General features: G+C 49.4%; 1 protein-coding gene across 10 annotated transcripts in view; it reads left to right on the top strand.

Annotated features, from left to right (window-relative positions):
* PPFIBP2 (PPFIA binding protein 2) overlaps positions 1 to 12,399 on the top strand; it is a 157,225-nt gene that overhangs the window by 119,268 nt on the left and 25,558 nt on the right. For all 10 annotated transcript variants that reach the window (XM_055548753.1, XM_055548755.1, XM_055548756.1 and 7 more), the window contains 6 exons: positions 3,272 to 3,333; positions 4,679 to 4,754; positions 6,144 to 6,247; positions 8,258 to 8,325; positions 9,898 to 9,955; positions 10,874 to 10,915. In XM_055548753.1, the coding sequence (XP_055404728.1) occupies positions 3,272 to 3,333; positions 4,679 to 4,754; positions 6,144 to 6,247; positions 8,258 to 8,325; positions 9,898 to 9,955; positions 10,874 to 10,915 (410 nt within the window). The remainder of the gene's footprint in view (positions 1 to 3,271; positions 3,334 to 4,678; positions 4,755 to 6,143; positions 6,248 to 8,257; positions 8,326 to 9,897; positions 9,956 to 10,873; positions 10,916 to 12,399) is intronic.

Below are 12,399 nucleotides of genomic sequence, written 5' to 3'. Positions count from 1 at the left end.
GCTGTGTTTTTTAAAGTCCCTTTGAATAGACAGTCGTCCTTCCTTGGTGGCAGAGACTGTGACTGTCTTACCAGAGAGCATATCCACAGAGCCTCACACAGCATTCAGTCCATAACTGCCAAGGAATATTTTTTGAATAAATGAAAGGATAGTGAATGGTCCCTAGGGAGTTCAAGTCTTGCTGATTAAAAATAGAGGCTAAATCCCCAAATATTCTTATTAATGTGTATTTAATATTTGCAGTTGTTTGCCTTGCATACAAAATGATCACACACCTTCCAGCTTCTCCTCTTACCCTCAAGCTTCAGAGTGTTGCTGGAGAAGGTCATGTGGCCCTGTGAACTGGCTCCACTACTAAGTCTCCTCCGGGCCTCAACACCACTTAGCTTGGATCCCTGGCTGGGGTGGGCAGCCATGCAGCCCTGAAACAGTGGCTTAGGCTGGAGAAGGAAATAGTGATACATATGCTCATCCCTCCACCAGCCTTTCTCAGTGTCTTCACCAGCCATTGAGTGTGTCATCTATCTCCCATGGTCTAATGTGGAGGATGCAGACCCCTAAGATACTCTAGACTGTCTATGATGCTAAATTTGGATAGAGAACTCCCCAGGCCATGATTTCAGGTCAGGCAGGCTTCCCCCTGCACCCTATGCCTCCCCACAGACCACACTTTCCAGGGCCTGCCTCGGGTACCTCTTGGAGCTGATCTTTAGAGCCTTGTTCCGGTTAGGCCCTGCCCAAAGCATCAAGATTTGCAGTCTTCATCTGGAGCTTACCACCCTTCACTCCACAAACCACCAAGAGCCTAAGACACCAAGAAGCACTCTATACCTTCCTCCGAAAAATGTATCCCTATGTCTATTTACACAAAGTCTGTCAATCCATTCTTCCTGCTCTTGTTGGCTATAGCAGGCATCCAGAGGAGATGGGGTGCCCATTCGTGCTTTTGTCCCCCTGTCTCCTGAACTTTACTTACGTTGACATACTTATTCTCTGTAGGATCCAGTTTGGGATGGGTATGGGGCTTTGTTTTGGAAAAACTATGTGCTAATTCCTCAGTTCGGTTCAGTCACTCAGTCATGTCCCACTCTTTGCAACCCCATGAATCGCAGCACGCCAGGCCTCCCTGTCCATCACCAACTCCAGGAGTTGACTCAAACTCATGTCCATCGAGTTGGTGATGCCATCCAGCCATCTCATGCTCTGTTGTCTCCCCTTCTCCTCCTGCTCCTAATCCTTCCCAGCATCAGAGTCTTTTCCAATGAGTCAACTCTTCGCATGAGGTGGCCAAAGTACTGGAGTTTCAGCTTTAGCATCAGTCCTTCCAATGAACACCCAGGACTGATCTTTAGAATGGACTGGTTGGATCTCCTTGCAGTCCAAGGGACTCTTAAGAGTCTTCTCCAACACCACAGTTCAAAAGCATCAGTTCTTCAGCGCTCAGCTTTCTTTACAGTCCAACTCTCGCATCCATACATGACCACTGGAAAAACCATAGCCTTGACTAGACGGACCTTTGTTGGCAAAGTAATGTCTCTGCTTTTTAATATGCTCTCTAGGTTGGTCATAACTTTCCTTCCAAGGAATAAGTGTCTTTTAATTTCATGGCTGCAGTCACCATCTGCAGTGATTTTGGAGACCCAAAAAATAAAGTCTGCCACTGTTTCCCCATTTATTTCCCATAAAGTGATGGGACCAGATGCCATGATCTTCGTTTTCTGCATGTTGAGCTTTAAGCCAACTTTTTCACTCTTCTCTTTCACTTTCCTCAAGAGGCTTTTGAGTTCCTCTTCACTTTCTGCCATAAGGGTGGTGTCATCTGCATATCTGAGGTTATTGATATTTCTCCCGGCAATCTTGATTCCAGCGTGTGCTTCTTCCAGCCCAGCGTTTCTCATGATGTACTCTGCATAGAAGTTAAATAAGCAGGGTAACAATATACAGCCTTGACGTACTCCTTTTCCTCTTTGGAACCAGTCTGTTGTTCCATGTCTATTTCTAACTGTTGCTTCCTGACCTGCATATAGGTTTCTCAAGAGGCAGGTCAGGTGGTCTGGCATTCCCATCTCTTTCAGAATTTTCCACAATTTATTGTGATCCACACAGTCAAAGGCTTTGGCATAGTCAATAAAGCAGAAAATAGATGTTTTTCTGGAACTCTCTTGCTTTTTCCATGATCCAGCGGATGTTGGCAGTTTGATCTCTGGTTCCTCTGCCTGTTCTAAATCCAGCTTGAATATCTGGAAGTTCACGGTTCACGTATTGCTGAAGCCTGGCTTGGAGAATTTTGAGTATTACTTTACTAGTGTGTGAGATGAGTGCAATTGTGTGGTAGTTTGAGCATTCTTTGGCATTGCCTTTCTTTGGGATTGGAATGAAAACTGACCTTTTCCAGTCCTGTGGCCACTGCTGAGTTTTCCAAATTTGCTGACATATTGAGTGCAGCACTTTCACAGCATCATCTTTCAGGATTTGAAATAGCTTATTCCTAGACCTCCACCTGTTTGGCGGAATGACTCCCAGCCCGTTTAGGCTTTGTCCTTTGACCTGGCTCTCCAGACTAGTTTGTGAAGAATTCCAAAGAGTCTCTGTTGGGTCCAGAGTGGGAGAAGGCCAACTGTCATCTACCACAGACTGACAAAGACCCCTGGGCCCATAAGGAAATTCTGTAGGTTTATGATGAACTAAGATTGTTTTCCTTGACTATAGAGTTTGTTTCAATATATTTATAGATCCCATTAAACATTGTTAGTCAATTCTGACTATGCCTTTCCTAAGTGAGCCAAGTACCTGGCTCTTTTTACATAATCATTCTTTCCCTGTCTCTCTTTGGCTGGAGACTCTTTTCTTCCCATTTTAAATTCTCCTCTGGTATAATCCATGGGACTGTGTGATTCTTGATTCTCTCTGAAACTAGTTAGCAGCCCAAGTACCTGCTTACTCAAGTTATAAAGAATAAATGTCAATTTTCTTCTGGGATATCAATTGTAGAAAGTTTGGGGGTTCTTCTACGACACCCTTGAGTAAATGACATTTTGTTTCCCCCCAAAAAAATGTCTATAAAGAGAAGACAAAATACCAGGTTAATTTGTTGAATTATCCAATAAATATTTAATGAGACTGACTGTGTGCCAGACACCATCCTGGGCTCTTTGAAGAAGTAAGGAGTGATGTATAATTTAATCACACAGAAAGTTGTAGCATCTTAGCAGGTAGAACTAGTTGTCTGCATTTTATGTAAATAATTCTTACTACACGTAAATTCTTTTAGACCAAGAAATTCAACGTCTGAAAATGGGGATGGAAACTTTGCTTGTTGCCAATGAAGACAAGGTAAGATGGCCATTGAGCTGCCCTGTCTTTTCCCTGCAGACCTTCCTGGTTCTGTTTGCTCCCTTCTGGTCTCTGATACTTTGGGCAGGGCTGTGCCCATCAGGACACTGACTCAGGGAAGTGTCAGGAGATCCACCTCTGCTTCCTAGAGACTCGGCTCAGTTACCTGCTTTTGACTTTGATGCCTGGGAGTTTTGCCTAAATGGAATCTCTCAAAGGCAGAATACAGCCATGCCCATTCAGGCTGGTTTGGGGGAAAAAATACACTGGGGTTACTGCCTATGTCATAGCTGTTACTCAGACTCCTAACAAAACTTGAGAGCCATCCACCAATCAATCCCCCATGTTCATGATCTGGTGATAGACCCTTCATAAAACTGGCGACAGACCCATCAGCCTTCTTTGTTCTTCACGTTGAATCCCTGCACAATCATAACATAGCCACCTCCATACTACAGAGCACCTATCTGGCACAAAGGTCAGCTCTAAGGCTCACAGCCCCGCATTTTACAGACCAGGAAACCGAGACTCAAAGTGCTTGAGTAGTGTTGCCCAAGGTCAGGTAACAGCAGATAGCGGAGCCAAGGTCATACCCACGTTTATCTAACTCTGAAATTCGTGTGTTGTCCAAGTCCCCAGCCTTTGCTGGGGAAGAATTGATCCCCTCTGGGAATTTCCTCTGTTATGTAAGGAATCTCAGACTCCTTCGGTATTGAGATAAATACAACAGCTTTATTTTAGTCTTTTTTTTTTGGCATGTAGCTTCAGAGGACAGTGGGCTTCCCAAGTGGCTCAGTGGTAAAGAATGTTACCTGCCAAGCAGGAGACACGGGTTCAGTCCCTGAGTTGGAAAGATACGCTGGAGAAGGAAATGGCAACCAACTCCAGTATTCTTGCCTGGGAAAAACCATGGACAGAAGGAGCCTGGCAGGGCTTCAGTCCGTTGGGTCGCAAAGAGTCAGACATGACCGAGCGACTAAGCAACGACTAGAGGACAGTACTTGGGCCAGGAGGCAGGTTTCAGTGGCTACATCAGTGGGGTAGGGAGACAGTTTCCTGCTTCAGGAAACGTTTGAGCCGTCTGAAGGCTGTGTCAAACGGGGGTTGTTTTATAAGTAGAGATTGGACTCATAGCCTTCGGGGAGAGCAGGAGTGTTTACCATGGCCAAGGAGGCAGACCACTGAGAACCCAGGGCCTGGGCACTCTGTATCCCTTTGAAGTGTTCTAGAGGTTCCACACAGCTTTTCCTTCCTGTGTGTCCAGAACGTAGCTTGGGCCCCACATGAAATCTCCTCAGGTGCCAGCATTGTTGTTTACGTGGAAATCTGTCTTGCCCTGTGACAGGACCGTCGGATAGAGGAGCTTACAGGGCTGTTAAACCAGTACCGAAGGGTGAATGAGATCGTGATGGCAACCCAAGGTAAGAGCAGCGGGGAGCTTACCATCTTCTCCCCAAGGTATTCCATCTCTACTGTGTTAAATGCCGGGCAGTCCTGCCAGAAGAGTCTTCATTTTCATTTGGAAAAATGCTCTGCGGGAAGATGGAGCTGGTTAGACTGCCCTGGATGGTGGGAAACTGGCAGCTCTTGATTTCCAGAAATTTTGTCAAATGGCAGACAGTTCAGTACTTCCAGGGACTAAACTTTCCAGATCATCAAGAAAAAAAAGCCTTCAACTTGAACCACTGGGAATCCCCACCCTCAGGAGATCTGTGCATCTCCCTGGCATACTTCTTAGAGGCAGTGAGTGCAGCCAAACCTGGATCCGAGGCAATTTAGTACCCTCACTGGGAATTAGCAATGGCACCCCACTCCAGTACTCTTGCCTGGAAAATCCCATGGAAGGAGGAGCCTGGTAGGCTGCAGTCCATGGGGTCGCTGGGAGTCAGGCACGACTGAGCGACTTCCCTTTCACTTTTCACTTTCATGCATTGGAGAAGGAAATGGCAACCCACTCCAGTATTCTTGCCTGGAGAATCCCAGGGACAGAGGAGCCTGGTGGGCTGCCGTCTATGGGGTCGCACAGAGTTGGACACGACTGAAGTGACTTAGCAGCTGGGACTTAGAGCCTACCCACCTCCTGGAGAGTCTAAAAGCATCCCTAGCAGTTGCCTGGACACTCGGGGAAGCTTCTTTGAGTTTCTAGGTGCTTGGGTTCCCATAGGAAGTCACAGGGCAGGGAGAGCTGTTTGTGTTTCATACTTGCTGCCCAGACTGAATGCAACACTCAGGCAGCATCCGTGTTGTGTGGGCACCCTGGGGCAGATGCCTGATGGCCTGCCTTGTTGGTCACGCTGTTGACCCGGGCTCCCATTACAGATACCGAGAAAGCAGCTGTTTCACAAGAGAGGGCTGCTATGAGGGTGCTCAGGAACCTCTCATTCAGGCTGAGTTGCTGCTGCCTCTTGGGGAAAAGCCAACCCCTAGTTTGGGTTGTGGCTGCCGGTTGTCACCCAGGGCCACTGCCAGCCCTGCACGCATGTCACAGGCTAATTTCCTCTAATCCTTTTGGATCTTGGGTTAGGTGAGGGCCTGAATGCCTGTGGCCAAGGAATGGGAAGATTGGAGAGGAATAATTGGGGGGTGGGGACTTCTCTTGGTTCCCCCAGCTTGAGCTTTGACCTTGAAACGGCCTCCTGGAAGCCCTTGCTTAGATGCTCCAATGAATATTCTGAATCACACTTTTAATGTCCCTTAATGTTTTTCTTTGACCCTCTTAATGAAGGAGAGACGGTGTTAGAATTTTGTGGTACAATTATAGGTTTCTAAACAAGCCATGTGGTGGTAATGATCTGCATTAATGCTTCCAGGGCCTTCAGAAAGAACGCTCTCCATCAATGAGGAAGACCTGGAGGGAGGTTTCAGGAACTGGAACACTGCGAATAAAGGCCCCGAAGACCTATTTAAATCAGAGGTACTGTGTTTCCATTAACGATGTGGGGTTTCAGCAGGCCCTGGGAGCTTACCCTGAACCCGGGGGAGGATCTAATTAGGAACCTGCCAGGTATAAATCTTGACAGGTAAAAAAATTAAATCAGTGGAGTCACCCCAGAGGCTTGGGGAGACACTGAGGGTGGAAGGAGCCAGGGCACAGGCCTGTGTTCCTGTTGGGGAGAACAGCAGAGTGGATACTAGACTTCTGAGGATGGGAATTTTCTCTTTTCTAAGCTTTGTTTTGGCCATGCTGGGTCTTGGTTGCTGTGAGGGCGTTTCTCTAGTTGCAGCCAGCGTGGGCTGCTCTCTAGCTGTGGGCGGGCTTCTCTTGTCGCGGGGCACAGGCTCTAGAGCGCATGGGCTTCAGTAGCTGCGGCTCCCGGGCTCTAGAGCACAGGCTCAGTAGTTGTGGTCCACAGGCTTCATTGCTCCATGGCATGTGCAACCTTCCCAGACCAGGGATAGAACCTGTGTCTCCTGTATTGGCAGGCAGATTCTTTACCACTGAGCCACCAGGGAAGCCCCAACTTTTCTTTTTCAATTGGTTTCCTTGTTTATTTTTGCCTTTACTCTCTGGAATTTGAGCATAGACCAAAGGGGTATTTTTATTTACCACTGCCTCTCCAGGATCTGCAGTGATGCCTGATACCCAGTTGGATTCAACAAATATTTCTTTAATGAATGAATGCATCTTGCACACTTGGAGGGATAATGAACTTTTGAAGTGATACATTCCTATTTCATAGACAGCCTCTCTTCCCTGTAGCCAGCATGCAGATTTCCTTTTCTCTTGTTTAAAATTTGGTCCAGTTCTATGGCTGCCTCTGGACTTAGTTTAGATACACTGGGCAAATAAACTTGTAGTTACAGATCTCAGGTGGAGGCGGGACTTCAGCCCAGAATTTAAAAGGTTCTTAAAACTCCAGAACAGTCACACCGAGGAGGCTCTTAGTCCAGCTAAACCCTTTTAGTTAAGGGGGGGCAGATGTGTCCCCTGGTGGCCCGTTAGGTAGTCAGAGCAAGCACCCCAGACTGCCGGCAATAGTGGCAGTAACTGATACCCAGTACCCGTGTGATTAGCACTGTACATGACTCACCCCACTTATGCCTCATGACACCCCTCCGGGGATTCTCCTTTTATTGTGCTGCAGCTGAGGCTCAGAGAGGGTAAGTAATCTGCTCCAGGTCACACAGCAAGTAGGTAGCAGAACTTGGACTTGAACCCAAAAGCCCAGGCTTTTAACAACACTACGTACTATAATGCCAGGGTTCTTTCTAAGTAGACCAGGAAGATACCGGGCTCTAAAGAAGACAGCCCTTAAGTCAGTGAAGACATTAAATTGCGTCCTTCTCTGCCACCATTAGCTTGCATTCATTCCACCTGTGAGACCCTTGCTTTTCTGACCTTGCTAAGCCCTTAAGATTCAGCTTAAGTTTCTCCCCTCTGAAGCCTCCCTGACCTTCCCACCAATGAGAAGGGTCCCTTCCATTCCCATACTATTAATATATTATAGGACGTGTTGCATTGATCTTTCATCCTAATTAACTTACCCACCTCCCTGATGGCCTGTCAGGCAGTAGATGCTGCTCCTGTTTGTTGATTGACTGTATGAATTACAGTGTTGCTCACTGCAAGCAGAAATCCACTCTGGCTAAGTTACAACAAGGTGCACAGTGGCTCACTGAATGAAAGGAAAAGCTCAGAACCGAGCTCAGAGAGGGCAGGGCGCAGGGATTCGGGTGTCAGGACTAACTTGTCAGGACTCGACTGCAAGGATGTGAGCTTGGGCCCTGGAAGGAGAAGCCCCAGTATACCTTGCTTGTTGGCGTCTTGAAACAGCAGGCACCGGTGTTGCTGTAGCCCCCGTGGCTATACCCAGGGCGGGAGATGTGCCTCCCCAGGAGGAACTGTCCAAACAAGGGGAAAGGATGGAGGCCGGGCGCCAGGCAGCAACTGTTCTTTCCAGTGACTCTTCTGGTTCCCATGCAGGTGTCTCCAAGAGGCAGCCCTCCCACAGCGGGGCCACCCCCATTACCGCAGAAATCACCGGAAACCAGGTAGGAGGCCCAAGCGTTTGCGTGGAGTGCTGTGCTCTCAGGCCCCTCTCAGGGCTCCAGACGAGGCGTGATCACAGCCACCCTGTCCTGGGCCCACCTGCCCTCCTGTAGTCAGGGCAGCACTCCAGGCCCAGGCAGTGGCCACAGCAGGGCCAAAACGGTGGTGCAGTCATGAACCATGCCCACCTCCCCTGCTGCAGAAGGCCTTCCCTCCCCACAGGCCGAGGGGCCGGGTTCTTGTCACTGAGAGGAGATCTGGCCAGGGCCTGGGGCCTCGGGGAGGGGGCTGCATCTTCTCTGTGCCCCCAGGGGCTCCTCAGAGCAGAGAGTGCCCCGCGCCATGAGCCTGCCATTGCCGCCAGCCGCTCTGGCATGGCCTTCCCGCTCTCAGAGGGAGGCCAGCCCTGTGACAACACCCCGCTCTCCCTCCAGGGAGGGCCTTTTCTCCTCCCAGGGAGGTCGGTCCAGTTGCTTTGAGGAAGCTTCAGATAGCAATGAGCGTATTGTGGCCTGGCCTATGTGGTCACCAACTGCCCCCTGACTGATACCCTTGAAAATCAACCTACTTCTAGTTACCGATGTCAGCTCTTTAGAACACGTTTCCAAGGAACTGGGATCTGGACCTCCACTGCCAAGGGCAGGCTGTCTTTCAGCCAAGTGACAGGAATTTCCCCAGAAGGGCGCTGAGTCTCCAGAGCCTAGGCACTCAGAACCCCCCATTTTCCATAAAGCCACTGTTACTGAGCTTTTAGCCTCAGAGGAAAGCAGTCATGCCACGGATGGCGACTGGCCAATTTTAGTTTTGCAGAATAAGAAATTTGGTTGATGAGTTCACTCAGAATGAAGTCAACATTGAGTGACTCACACTGACTAGACTCATAAGAGACTAATGTAGCAACAGATGCTGATTTATTCATAGGAACTGAGAAATATCACTGCCAAGGAGACTTGTCACAGGTAACCCTTGTGACCATGGGTGGTGGTGCCGCTTCTCTATCCAATTGGTTCCCTTCTCTGCAAAATAGTGCCTGAGAAAGCTGATTCCTCTAAGCAGACTGCTCAGGGCTCACAGAATTGGAGCAGAGGGACAGAGGATCCCAGCGGGTGATGCTCTGAGCTGTGGCCGACGTGCTCATCTCCACTCGCAGGTGGCACGGCCTCCCTCCCTGGATTACTCTCACACTCACAGACCAGGCAGTATTGGCCCCTTTTCCTCTCTTTTGACTCCACAGACATTGGCTTTCTCTTATGACCACACAACAGCCAGCGCCCACTGATGCCACTGAATTGTGTATTCTTGGTTTTTGAGGACTGTCAAGGACTTTTGATTGGATTTCAGTGATGTTCTCATGCATTACCAACACATGGTCAGACCACACCATCCCCAGAGTGGGCCAGACTCATTTACATGTAACAGTTATGATGAGAGGGTGTTGAGTTTTTTCCTGACCTTGACTCGGAGCCCAAGATAGAATACCAGTTAAACGTTGAAATATCCTCTGCACGAATGATACTACGTTCCTCCTTCTCCAGTAACTGTTTCCTTTTTTATTTTCTTTTGTGTTTTTCCAGGGCTCAGAAAAAACTCTCCTGTAGTCTCGAAGACTTGAGAAGTGAATCTGTGGACAAGGTCAGTCCATCAGTCTGTCCATAAAGATGACTGAGTTATTTCTTTGAGGTCAGCACAGTGCCGGGACATGCAGGCCAGGCGCTGTCCCTACCTCATGGAGGCTTTTATCAAGTTGTTGAGGAGGCAGGAATTTTATGAACATTTTGAGAAAACTGGTCAGCTATGGCCCAAGGCATCCTAGAGGCACGGTGAGTCAGAACACACTGCCTGGAGTTGATGAGAAAAGATGTTGAGGTGGGCATGGGTAGGTTTGGAGAAATGGCTTGGGGAGCAGGAGGCGGTAAGGTCAGAGGCGGGAGTCAGATGGAGCCAGAGTTCTTAAATCCTGGCCCTATTTCCCCAGGGCACTTGGAATGTTGCAGAGGTTTTGAATGAGGATATAATGTGGATAAAGATGCCCCTGGGAGTGGGTTATGGAATAAAGTAGAAGATTGGAGAGGAAGCTTCTTAAAGAGTCTAAAAAGACAGGAGGAGGGCTTTGTGGTTCCTTATATGGGGCTAGCCCTTGACCACGTGGGTGCCCCTGTGCTGGAGAGGAGGGTCACAGATTCTTGGGCAGCGAGGTCATTGGATACACAGGGGTGCTGCCCTGTAGAGCACTCCAGTGACCTTACTGCGTAGATCCCTTGGGGTCCAGCAGTGGGCCAGGCCCCCTGGTGACGCAGTGGAAAACCAGGAAGGCAGGAGCCTGCAGTGGCTTTGTTCCATCACATGCCTCAGGCTCCCTGCAGTCTGTCCATGCCGTTACACAGTGACCTGTGTTCCCTCCACCGATTGTGTTGATCTGCCATAGAGATGGGGAGGGAGCGAGGGGTGAACCTTGCAGGTCCAGGCCAGCGGGTGGCTCTGAGTTGCTGCCGTGACTAACTCGGGTCTCTTTCTCTCCACATAACTGAAATGCTCCTTGCCATCCCCTAGTGTGTCGGTGGGAACCAGCCCTCCCCCGTGGTAGAACCCAAGGTATTATACATTAATCGCATGTCCCTGTTGTCTGTATGAGGCTGCGCTGTTTGCTGGTCTTTTCATTTAGCAAGTTATAGCTTTAGTAACCTTAAAATATGTTACCTGTAAGGGGTAAAAGGAAAGATGAAACTTCCTCTCCTGCTTGCTTCTTCTGTGCCCTCAGCTGGATCCTGTGCTTTCATCTCCCTTATCTGTGCAATAGGACTTCTTATCTCCCCCATCTTACAGGCTCTGAGAAATCTGTTTTTAAGGCAGAGTTGTTCTGATCTCTGGGGAGGGAGATGTTATGATCTCAGCACACAAGCAGAGGAGTGAGACCGCTCTCGTCCTTTCTGTAGTGATAAGTCATGGTTAAACACCCAAGGGGCACACTCAGCGCAGGCGCACGGATCCTTCTGCAGTGTCCCCACATGTGGATGTCTGGCCTTTGCTTTCCAGGACTAAGAACTCATGACATTGTAAGACACCCTCTGTATTCTTCTCCAGCCCCGTTAGATGCACGTCTGGACTTCCCTAGAATGTGCCTCCACTGATGGGCTCTCCCTGTGGAGTCCACGCAATGAGTCAGTCTCCCCTGCTCCTGACAGCTCTGGAAGTGGAGTCCCTCAGGCCCTCTCTCAGTTATCATCTCCTGTGCACATTCACAGACCCTTAAAGGTCCTAGTCCATATCCTTGGAGCGAGCAGCGCGTCCTCTCTGTTGTGCCAGGACCACACTTGGGCCTGATGTAGGTGGGGTCTGCCCCCTGCCTTGCTCGCTCCAGGGACTGATCTTGTTGTTAACTGCTGTCACGGTAGGCCTCGGGTGTGTGATATTCTCTGTGCCTCTGTGTCCTCGTGTGCTAGGCCAGGGGCAGAAATTGTTATTCTCTGTTTAGAAACAATAAAATGGAGGTTCTGAGGGGCTAAAGAGAAAGAACTTGGCCCCAGTTGGTCTGACTCCCAGCCTAGGGTCTCCTGCTCAGGGGCGCTGCCTCTGTGCCCTTTCAGGGCAGCGCCGTCTTCAGCCGTCTGCTGCTCCTTGCCTGGGATTTCCATCCCCTAACCAGGGTTGTTCTTCTCAGAGACTGCAATGCAGGACTGGCTTCAGGCATTTCTGTTTCCCCTGTGCTGTGTCCTGATGTTGCATCGGCTTCTCCAGCAATGAGTGCTTCCTTCCCAGCGTCTCTTCTTGGCTGAGCAGAGCTGAGAGCCCTTTCCAATGCCCTTGGCTCTTTCACTGTCTTTTTCATGTGCCTGAGCTGCCTCTGAAGCCCTCTTCCACAAGGCTCTGCCCTCTGTAAGTCTCAGCTCTCCAGCGAGCTCCTAGGGCAGCCCTCGGGGGTAGCCTCGGCTGTCTCTGCCCTGTCCTAGAGGAGTGTGTATGATGATCCGGCAGGATGTGTTTCTGAACCCTTCCCCACTCCCATATTTCCTGTATAAAATGGAACTTGGAGCCATGCCCTTCAGCTCTCGAAAATTGGTGAATGCCGCCTTCCCCAC

This window comes from Bubalus kerabau, chromosome 15 (genome assembly GCF_029407905.1).
Source record: "Bubalus kerabau isolate K-KA32 ecotype Philippines breed swamp buffalo chromosome 15, PCC_UOA_SB_1v2, whole genome shotgun sequence".
Lineage (NCBI taxonomy): Eukaryota > Metazoa > Chordata > Mammalia > Artiodactyla > Bovidae > Bubalus > Bubalus kerabau.
The sequence above is the reverse complement of the archived record's forward strand: the minus strand, read 5'-3'. Positions and strand labels throughout refer to the sequence as shown.